This window comes from Solanum pennellii, chromosome 5, assembly GCF_001406875.1.
Source record: "Solanum pennellii chromosome 5, SPENNV200".
Lineage (NCBI taxonomy): Eukaryota > Viridiplantae > Streptophyta > Magnoliopsida > Solanales > Solanaceae > Solanum > Solanum pennellii.
The window spans coordinates 6,897,179-6,909,006 of NC_028641.1; the positions used below are offsets into that span (position 1 = coordinate 6,897,179).

The 11,828-nt window shown below is 33.9% G+C and overlaps 2 protein-coding genes across 2 annotated transcripts; both read left to right on the plus strand.

Annotated features, from left to right (window-relative positions):
• Positions 1-461: 461 nt before the first annotated feature.
• Positions 462-1,160, plus strand: LOC107019249. The gene has a single exon (XM_015219798.1). It carries the CDS (start codon positions 462-464, stop codon positions 1,158-1,160), a length of 699 nt encoding a protein of 232 aa, XP_015075284.1.
• Positions 1,161-2,967: 1,807 nt separating this feature from the next.
• Positions 2,968-11,224, plus strand: LOC107020278 (glutamate--glyoxylate aminotransferase 2). The gene is made up of 14 exons (XM_015220564.2): positions 2,968-3,123; positions 5,120-5,320; positions 5,854-5,919; positions 6,005-6,122; positions 6,688-6,769; positions 6,859-6,946; positions 7,094-7,252; positions 7,686-7,859; positions 7,952-8,083; positions 9,417-9,482; positions 9,600-9,664; positions 10,342-10,433; positions 10,510-10,666; positions 10,927-11,224. Exons 2-14 carry the CDS (start codon positions 5,204-5,206, stop codon positions 11,054-11,056), a joined length of 1,446 nt encoding a protein of 481 aa, XP_015076050.1. The 5' UTR covers positions 2,968-3,123; positions 5,120-5,203; the 3' UTR covers positions 11,057-11,224.
• The last annotated feature ends 604 nt before the right edge of the window (positions 11,225-11,828 follow it).

The window sequence follows — 11,828 nt, forward strand, 5'->3', positions numbered from 1 at the left end:
CATGATTCTTGTTTGAAGAAACATAGAATTTAAAAAAGGGTCGTTCATGGTAACAAAAAAAAAGTTATTCTTTGATGTTGTTTGATAGGATATGCAATGAATTAATTGTACGGAAAATAAGTGATGAACACAAAAAAGAGTGATAGTGTCCAATATTTGAAGACTTCAAAATTTAATTTTTTAAAGTGGATTTTGAATTTTGATTGAAATTATTGAGAGCTTAGCAATTTTAAAGATGATAGAAAGAAAAAATAAAACAAAAATTGCAAGGAAACTTGAAAATTTTAAAAACAAAATAAAATGAAAACGGAAAGAAATCAGAAAATCAATATAAAATAAAAATATAATTAAAATTTTTGAAGGGGGTAATAAGACCCAAAGCGTGTAGTTCAGGGTTTTGACTATTTTGTCAAAATATAAACCCCTGAGCTTACTCTCTTTTCTTTCTTCTTTGGCACACAATGGAGAAGAAGAATAAGGGCAACATGCTAAATTACAACAAGAAAAAAGAAACTATCAAGAAAAAAACTAGAGAGCTTTCGATCCTCTGTGACGTTAAAGCTTGTGTCATTCTTGTTGATCCTAATGGAAAAGTCGATACATGGCCTGAAAATCCCACTGATTTCAACCCCATTATTCAATCCTACAAAGAAAATCTCTGTCACGGCAAGAGAAAACGAATTGACGATGATGGGTGTTTTGAGAAAAAGTCGAAAAAGAATCATGCTCTGTTTTGCGATGATGATGAAAATCAGTGGCTTAATGATGTTTTTAGAGAGTCGAATGAAAGTTTGTTGGTGAAATTGAATTCGAAATTAGAAGCTGTGGAGAGAAGAATTGAAGTTTTGAAGATGATGAATTATGGGAATGGGGTTGTTGGAGGATCAAGTTCAAGTGCGAAAGAAAGTTTACTTGCTAATCAAGAAACCCATAATCGACTTGAAAACAGCAACGCGTATAATCAAGAAACAGAAATTGCTATGGCGGCTGAGTTTTGGGTGATTGGTGGTGATGAATCTGCTTATAATCAGAGCAAAGAAATTGATTTTCTGAGAGATAATGCGACACTAAACAATTTGAATAATGTGCAGAATTTTGGGTATGATGATCATCTTTGGCCAGTTATCGCTACTTCTGAATTTTCGACTTGTATTAATTAAAACCATTGATCCATGTAGATTAACTTCTTTTCTATTTTTATTGAAGATGATTCAGCCATTTGATAAAAGTAAATTTGGTTTCGACGAATTCACTAGCTTTTCTGCAGATTCTATATTCATATTAAAATATCAAATAAAATGTACATATAAATATCCTACAAATGCTATAGCATAATGAGATGGATGGTTCAGTGGTCTCCAAAAATTCCACTCTCGGCTCTATGTTTTTGAAATTAATTTCAGATAAAAACATTGAATTTTTTAATTGAAAAGTGGCAAATGATTATTTATATTTTTTTTCAAAAAGAAAAGAAAAGAAAATGGGTATAGAAAATTAGCAAATGATAATTTATATATATATAAAAAATACAAAACAGTTTATGATTAAAAAAAATTAAAAATGTTTGGGTTATATTCAAACAATACGATTTCTGCTTAGATATTCAAAAAATTTTAACCTAAATATATTTTCATTGATTTTTACTCAGTTATTCAAAAACTTTAATTCGAATTCATTTTCAAAAGAGGTTTAACTTTTATTGTTCATTTGATTGCTATTACTCAATCTTTGTCCATCGATATATACTAGGTACTATCGCCTTTCCTTTTTCATTTTTTTCTTATTTGTTTGTTTTTACACGGTACTATTTAAAAATTAATTTTTAATTTTTCCTAGGATTATCTCACATATCGATAATTAATTATAATGAATAATTGTTATTTGCTTTTCGAAATTAATGGGAGTTCCATCCAACTTTTTTTTAATTATTTATTATTTTACAAATTTGACCTGATAAATATAAAGTACATTGTTGGGGCAAGAGATTTTTTTCAAAAGATTAAATTTGAGTAGTTTTTCACTTTAGATTGCTTAGTCCAACCCATTAATAATTATTTTGAATATAAGTGTAAAATTTAAAATATGATTTTTAAACTATCATCAATATACATAAGTTACAACTTACTAGTGGAAAAAAGAGAAAAGAACTTGTAAAATTAAGTCAATATTGACATGGGCTTGCAAGATAATTGCATTCAAAGTCCTAGTAGTGCTTCAACATTGGGAAAGTTGAGGCCTCATTCCAAAAATTATTTTTTCACTATACCAACTTATTAAGTATAATTTCATAAATAAAATATGAAAATGGAAATCGCAAATTTTACTTTTATTTTTGTTAGGTTGGGTATAACTCTAAAAAGAAGAAGATTTTACGTGTTTGGACCTAATAAAACCCAACAAAGTGTGGAAGCTCAATCAAATACAAAGCACTTGTAAAATAGTGCCAGTCTATGTAGTTGGTGTCCACATTCTGATCGATCAATTTTGAGTTAGACTTTTGGCTTATAACTTATAAATAAAAAATTATAAGTTAAAAGATTTATAATTTAGGATTTTAAAATTTATTTTTATTATTTTGATTTTAAAATAAGTGTTTATAAGTTTTAAAACATTATTCAAACACTTCAAAATTATAAAAAAAAAATATTTTAACTTAAAAACACCTCAAATAAATCAATCTAAAAAGAACACTTAATTTTTTTCCCCTTTTGTCTTAAATACACGTATACTAAAATTCCATTTCAAATAGTAAAATAATATTTCCTGTTATGATTATGAAGTTTTTGGCCTTTTTTGAGTTTAGTTAAAAAAAAATAAAATAAAGTGTGATGTTGTGAGTGGATATGAAGAAGCAAAACCACAACTGTATAGTTTGAAGGAGCACCACTATTTGCTTTATCTCCAAATTTGTGATTCAATCAAATTTTGCACATTAATCCAATCTTTACAAACTGTTCAGTGGCTGTGGTTTCATCTTGGAATTTATGTCTTCACACTTGGCCACATATACAAATAATAATATACTATAATTATCCCCTTTTCCTTTACACCCCAATAAAAAATAAATTGCACTTCTCACTCACCATTCACCAAACTGACTCACAACACTTGCCTCCTAACTGTGTAAGTCATGCCCATTCCTTTTTTTTTTATTTTTATTGATGTATGGGTATCTGAAATTTTTGTGATTCTGCATATTCTTTGTGTGTTTTAATTGGATCGATATAATATAGATTTTCTCTTTCATCTGCTATGTGTATGTGTAATGGAGGCGTTTTTTGTCGTCTTTTGATTTTGTGTACTGGTGAATATATGCCCACAATATGCTTTTGGTCCTATTTTTAATCACATCCTCGAGCGTGGATTTGTTAAATTTGTCTTCGTTATGATTTATAATTTGTTAATGTAGAATTTGATTTGGGGGTGTGTGTGGTCATTTGCACTGTTGATTTCATGATTAGCAGTTTTCTTTTTTGATTTCTGTTGTAGTTGAAATCATGAATGACCCTACTGAAAGATTGACCAAATCACATTATATGTAATTGGATTGGCACTTTTCCTGTGTATAATATGTTTGATTGCATTTGGGTTTTTTTTTTTAAATCAGAATGTTGTTGGTATAATAATCAATGGGCTGTGTTTTGGTCAGAATAGTAGCAAGTTGTATTCTTAATCTTGTTATATTTTCTTGTTTAACCTAAATCTGGATTAAAGATTAACAATTAAATTTAGTGAGGGGGAGAACCTGTTAGGATCGAATTCACGCACACACACTTGATGAATGAAGAACACAAGAACTTTCAAGAGAAAGAGATGAGAGATCTAGAGAGAGAAAGAGAAAACTCAATATTTCGTGGTAACACCCCGTGAGTAAACTTCCACGGCGGTGGGGCATATTTATATTAGTAAATCAGAGTATTTTTGGTTACAGAGAATAAATGGAGAATAAATAGTAAAGCCTAAAATTTAGGTCGGGGCGCTGCCCCGAACATGAGGTCTTAGGTTCTATCCTTGGAGGATAGAGTTACTTGGTGGTATCTACTGTTGGTGGGAGGTAACAGGTATTCCGTAGAATTAGTCAAGATGCGCGAAAGCTGGTTCGAGCGCTACAATCATAGATAAAAAGATGTAGCAATTATATTTATAGAATAGTGTCAAAGGCAAGTGAATCATCTAACTAATAGTTAACCTCCCGATAATATGAATTTGACTAAAACAATATAAGACATACAGTGAGAAGTGTGTAAATGATAAAATAGCAAGAGAGAAAGAGAGTTTTTATTGGGAACTCGTGGTTTAGCTAATGAACAATGTATCTGAGTAAGAACACAATAGCTTGTTACAATTTAAGCAATAGTAGTTCTAAAAATCAGATGAGATACAAGTGGGGCTAAGGGGTATTGTTATAGTACAACACTAGATAGCTAATTCCTAATATTTCAGTCCTCATCATGACCGTTATACGCACATCCTGTACGTAACTCATACTGATTTGTAGAGGCGAATATAGGATTTCTAAAACATGGTTGCACCAATTTTAAAAAGAAAGAAAAAAATGTACTAAGTGGGAATTCATCCTCCTTTAGGCAAATAACTCAATATGCAATCAAGTGCACCATTTAGCTTTCTTGTAGCATGGGTGCCAACAAATAATACCGTACCAGTTTTAGAAAATATATACATTTATTACCTAGTTTTACGACGAGACCATGGGTTCACATGCCCCATATTTAGCTATAAATTCACCACTGTTGACTTGTAACCGCAGTAGAGGATCCCGTATATTCCTAAGCTGGCAAGTCTAGATGCTTATCCTATCCATACATTTGTCGACTGACCCAATGTTTGATTGTGGGATAAGACTATCTTACTCTGGCATGACGAGTTCAGGGTAAGCTTGTTACAGATTCGGAGCAGACTTCCGAGGTTATTTCTAACCTCTTGCTGGAGCAAACTTTGATGACTTGGAGCTGCCTAGACTTGTGCTGTTATCGAGTTGTCCACATGTCGTATCCATATTTACCAATACATTTCTCTTTGGTTTTTTGGTGCCACTATGTTTTGTTGCTTTGCAGTCATTGTTCCCTTTACTGATTATAGTTTCTTCATGTAATTGTAGGTTTTGAGCCAAGGTGCTACATTGCCAGTACGGGCATCACTTTGCTTGGAATTTGAACTAAGAGGAAAATTTTGATTCCTTATAATGTCTTCAAAGGCATTAGACTATGAGAATCTGAACGAAAATGTCAAGAAGTGCCAATATGCTGTCAGAGGTGAGCTGTACCTTCGAGCTTCTGAGCTTCAGAAGGAAGGCAAAAAGGTATAAGTTGTCAAATTGTTCTTGTCTTTTCCTATAAAAGATTCTACCTGGTGACATTTTATAGATTATCATGTACTGAAAGGGACTAGATACTTTTAAAATAGGTATTATGGTCCTTTTCCCCTCTGAGTCACTCATAGTTCGATATTCCAACAAGCACGAGGAATTGCTGTCTATCAAACCTTTGTCATCATGAATTTATAGGCCAACTTTAGGCAGCTTGCAAGATTGGAAGCATTGAACCAGTCATCCGTACCGAGCCTAGATTTTTGCCAAAACCTGTTTGAATCCCATGAAATGCATACAAATTTATAAATTCCTCATCTAAATAATCCTGAGATACTACAAGCTCTTATGATGTGATGCTACAATTAAACAACTTACGCAATAATAGTAATTAATCTATTCAAGAGTCCTATGACCAGGAGACTTATTTCTGTAGATCCTAATGTTTTGAGGAATCGTTTGAATGAAGACCATTTAATTCATTCAGAGCGCTGATATACTATCTCATTGTTCCACTTATTCTGCAGATCATCTTCACCAATGTTGGTAACCCCCATGCCCTTGGGCAGAAACCACTGACATTTCCACGCCAGGTTTGTTACAGTTGCAAAATGCCTGTTTTTATGATGCTTGAGAAATGGTTACCTGATACATGTAAAAGCACTGGACTCATTTCAGGTCATTGCTCTCTGTCAAGCTCCATTTTTACTGGATGATCCGAATGTGGGACTCATATTCCCTGCTGATGCAATTGCAAGAGCTAAACAGTTTCTTGGGATGACTTCTGGAGGTCTAGGTATCCTTCCGCAGATAACCTTTAATTGTTACATATGCACGTCCCTGTGCCATGTTTCTCTTTCTTCTGGCTTTCTTTTATGCCCTTGGCTGAGCAAATACACAAACAAGAATTTGTTTTTGCTTTTATGTCAGACGTTATTCCTTTCTTTTTTCATTTTTTTAATGTTTTAATGATATGTTGTATTTTTGCTTCACCATTTACTCTTATTCCTGCTTATAGTTTCTTCATTATATTATGTTTGTGAAATTACGATCTAGTCAGTCTCTGTAGTTTCTTATATCCTAAAGGACTACTTACTTATTATTCCATCGGAGGGGGTGGGAGGTGATAGTTGGTGCAATTTAACTTGTGAACTGTTGAAATTGAGCTTGTGCATTTAATCCTTTCTCAGCGGACAAAGCTAAATTAGACTACAGAAGCTTGACTTTCTATCCATCACTAACTACTGATCTGTGTTCTTGCTATGACACTCAATTGCAAGCAACACATATTACTGTGGCCCAGTTTTGAGACAGTGATTCTTAGAGAGGGAATGATGTATTCTATATTTGCCGGTAATTAGGTGCTTATAGTGACTCCCGAGGCATTCCTGGTGTAAGGAAAGAAGTTGCAGAATTCATTGAGAGACGTGATGGATATCCAAGGTTGGGTTGCTCGTTCCATTTTACCTGCTCTGGTTTGATGTTCTCAAAAGTTGATTATATAACTGATATCTAGTTATTTTGTTTGACAGTGATCCAGAACTCATATTTCTCACAGATGGTGCCAGCAAAGGAGTGATGCAGATCTTGAACAGTATCATTCGCGGCCCAAGTGATGGGGTAACTGATAATTTTATATGAATAGCAAGATTTTCCTCTTCATATTTTCTGTCTCCTTTCATATATCTTGTTTTTAACTTAGACAACTCCAGGTTTTTTTCTTTTACATGCATTATCATACTCTTATGAGTGCATATTTGTTGCTAGATATTGGTACCTGTTCCCCAGTATCCACTATACTCAGCTTCAATACAATTATTGGGGGGTTCTCTTGTTCCTTACTACCTTGAAGAGACTGCAAACTGGGGTCTTGATATCAATGACCTTCGCCAATCAGTTGCACAGGCACGATACAAGGGAATAACTGTGAGTATGCTGAACTTCTGCTTTCCATTTACATTAAGAAAAATATGGTCTCATGTTTATGTGAATTCCGAGTATAATTCACCAAAGTCAGTTTTATTAGCGACATCAGGCTTGCTGGACGTTAAGCCTTCTTTGTCTGTAACCTCAGCCACAACCCCCTCCCCGACCCTCTAGTAACTCCAAGAGAAGAAAAAGAATGGAATATAAAAGAGAGCACATGTGGGGCTGAATACTACAAATATTTTCAGAAGTTGGCAAAACTTAAAAAACTAGTCAATGGGACTGGTTCCTTAATGTGACACATTTAGATATGTCTGCAAATAATAGCTGAATTACTCTTTTGCTTTTAACGCCCTAATGTATCTTATCCTCTGCATTTATTAGGCATGTCTAACATTAAACTGTACATACATGTTTCCTTGTTTCTGCCTAGGTACGAGCTATGGTGATTATAAACCCTGGAAATCCCACTGGACAATGTCTTAGTGTGGCAAATCTTAAGCAAATTATTCAATTCTGTCACCAAGAAAATTTAGTATTACTTGGAGACGAAGTTTATCAGCAAAACATTTACCAAGATGAGCGCCCCTTCATAAGTGCAAGAAAGGTACATGTGCAAAGTTTCTGCCTGAAGAATTTATAAGCCAACCAGTATTTTTAGATCCTACATACTCATTATTTTATTCACGAAATATGAAGGTTTTATTGGATATGGGACTACCATTAAGCAAGGAGGTTCAGCTTGTCTCATTTCACACTGTCTCCAAAGGATATTGGGGTGAATGTGGACAGCGTGGAGGATACTTTGAGATGACCAACATTCCTCCCAAGGTTTGTATTTTGCTTCCATTAAAACTGTAGGGATATGAATATATTTGGTATTTCTTGCTTATTGTGAAGTGCTTATCCTCGGTGCCACATTGTATGTCATGGTTTGAATTGGAAAAACTCCAGTAGTGATAGTGAAAAGTATAGTGATCTCATGACACGTTTTATTGGAGTGGTGCTATAATAGTCTTTTCTTTGTAGTGCTTATAAATGACTCATTTCACATTTTGGGGAAGTCTTAAAAGACACATTCTCCAATGTGGATTGTGGATTAGCTAAGAACATCGGCTAAAAAAAGAACAGAAAGGGAACAGATGATCCATATATGAGATACCAACTAGTTGGAATTAAGACTTTAGGTTCAGTGTTTGGCACGAGCTTTTCAACTCTAGTTAAAGACTCGTCTGCCACTGTTAAGTTAAGTTTGATAATTAGAATTTCCTTGGCTCTAGATAAACCCGAAGTCTTGAAATAGAAATTACTGGTACTGTTACCAAAATGGCCCGAATAGGGCAGAGCTGAGCTTTCAAACTCTAGTTAAAGACTTGTATGCCACTGTTAAGTTAAGTTTGATAATTAGAATTTCCCTGGCTCTAGATAAACCAATGTCTTGAAATAGAAATTACTAGTACTGTAACCAAAATGGCCTGAATAGGGCAGAGTTGATAGAGATTAGAGATGATTCAAGTAGCCATAACTAGTTATGATTGAGACGAGGTTCGTCAGTTGATTAGAATAATTTGAAAGAAATCTAGGTTGGATCTTGTAAGCGGACCATTTCGTACTATTCATATAGTTTAGTTTAGTTTTTTCTAAGAAACTGTTCAGTCCATCATCGGTTGTTTGAAGGGAGATTGGACTCTTTAGATCGTCTGGGGCAATCCTCACCCCTTGAGCTAACTTTTCCGATTGAGTTAGGCTCAAGGTTCATTTCTTTACAATGGTACCAGAGGCAGGGTCTCCCCAATTATTGTTTACAACATGTAGAGCCCCCATCTTATAATGTGCACGCTCCAGATGTCCAGTCCTCGGCGTGCAGGGGAAGGGGGAGGCTGTTGAGTCCCACATCGGTTGAGGATGGGAGATTGGACTCCTTATGTGGTCTTGGGCAATCCTCACTTATTGAACTAGCTTTTACGGTTGAGTTAGGTTCAAGGTCCATTTTTTTAAAATTAAAAACTATTAACAATGGTGTATGTTATGATACATTGAAATTTATAGTCCACAATGTAAAATTTTCTTGTTTTTTGCCTTTATGCACCTAACACAGTTTTTCTGGTATTGAACTCTTATTTACCTATGACAAAACCTTTCCTTTCCGCATTTGATGTTCTAGGCTGTTGAAGAAATATACAAGGTTGCTTCAATTTCACTCAGTCCAAATGTACCTGGACAGATATTTGTAAGTCAACTTTTACTTGTCTTTTCCGAGATAATATTTATGTGCTTCAAATTAGGAACATCATTTTTCAATACCATTCGACCAAGTTAGTGATGTCCTGTTCTTTCGTACTTACAGATGGGGCTCATGGTGAACCCCCCTAAACCTGGAGATATCTCATATGACCAATATGTCAGAGAGAGGTATGACACTAGCCCATGAAATTCTTGCAACTCTTTTTAAGAAGTGAGAAATTGGTGCAACAAAAAGAAAGAACTTTTTTCTTTTCGATGGGGTTTTGGATATGGACTTCAAAAATATTTGGTCACTGAGTATCTTCGATCTTTGAACTTGTGAGTTAAAAGAAAGCTTAACGTACATCACAGGTTCGAACGTGCAGTAGATAAAAGCCTGATATTAAAGTAGAGAAGGGTAAAACGGTAGGTTCATTATTTATCGAGTTTCATACCTTGTGCTGCTACAGGCCCTTGGGAATTTCTCGGTAATTAAAACAAAGAAGAAGAAAGAAAGCTTAAAGCTATAGATACATCTATTCTTTGTCACCTATTAGTATGAGATTTTTAAATAAGCGAAACCATTAGAACTTTTGTGGTCGTTTAAACATTATTAAAAGAATGCACTCTTCTCCAACATAACTCCCAGAACAGGACATTTCTCCACACATCTAAATCCTAATTCATTACTCTTTTCGGAACTTTTCTGGATTTATGTCAATATCTTTCTACCGTGATCAAGGATTTGAATTCACGTATAAATCTCGTAGTTTCTTTTTCTCTCTTTTTTTATAAATTTCTGTGATAAAACGCCCGCACAGTCTCTAGTTCTTTAATGATGAATATTAACTTTATTCTGATTGCAGTAAGGGTATCCTCGAGTCATTAAGGAAGAGGGCACACATGATGACTGATGGTTTCAACAGCTGCAGAAATGTTGTTTGTAATTTCACAGAAGGCAAGTCACCGGTTAGCTTTTTATTAAGTGAAAAGCCAAATGAGCTCCCATTAACTTTGTGAGAAAATATTTTCAGGTGCAATGTATTCCTTCCCGCAAATACGATTGCCTCCTAAAGCAATAGAGACTGCAAATAAGCTTGGGAAAGCTCCTGATGTTCTCTATTGTCTGAGGCTGTTGGAAGCAACTGGCATCTCCACCGTCCCTGGTTCAGGTTTCGGTCAAAAGGAAGGGTGAGTTTTTTATTCTATTCATATTGCTACCTCCATTCCAAAACCTTTTCAATGCCCTTATATGCATTTCCACTGACTCTCACCTATCTGAAGTTAGATTAATATTGGTATTAATGCGTAGTTGACAATTGAAACGCACTATAGTGTTAGTACATTGTAACGCGTTCATTTCCATCTCCCTCTCCCTCTCCCCTCAAGTACTTTGTAACGCGTTAAAATAGGTTATTGTGGGATTAATTGTATGGTTGTGAACAATGTAGGGTGTTCCATCTAAGGACAACCATCTTGCCAGCTGAAGAAGACATGCCAGCAATAATGGAAAGTTTCAAAAAGTTCAATGATGAATTCATGGAGAAATATGAAGACCACAAAGGTTATTCCAGGATGTAATAGAAAAAAGATGGATGGAGTATTTATTGTATATGTTTTTACCTTACAACTACTGCAACTTTTTTCACAAACAAATTATTGTACACTACTTGATCTCTTCTCCCCTCTTTTTAACTTTCATTTATGTGTTTATATATATATATATGACTTGCTAGATTTACCATGTGATCTATAGATTTCCTTTTTTTCCCTTCTGCATTTAATTTAATTTTATATTAGTAAATCAGACCATATTATATTAAAACTTTGTTGATTTTAAGTAGGTGTTTGACCATGTAATTTGGAGCTTTGAGTTTGATGTTTTGATATGAAATTAGTGTATGTATTTAAAATCAAGGAATGAAATTTCAAGTTTATAATTCTAATTATAAGACTTGACTCATAAATTTATATTTTGTAAAAATTATTCGTGATTTTCAATTTTATAGAAAAAAAGGGTAAAAGCTCTTTGTGGAGAGATTGTCCATATCATATGTGAGAATTATTGAAGAATATCTAATAACTATTATTATTAAAAAGTAAAATTGTATCTTTGTAAAATTATATATTTGATAGTTTGTAACAAGTAATCACAAACATTTATTTATAAAAAAAATATGGACATGTGTGATATGATTTTTACGTGCACCTTGATTATTGTTGATTTGATAAATTGATGATTGAGACACATCAACTTTTCAAGCATCAATTTAAAAATGTGTTGTAAGGTTAAACGTAAGGGGAAGTCATTAGAAAACGTAAAGTAAGTGTTCTAACTTGTAAGGTTAATTTG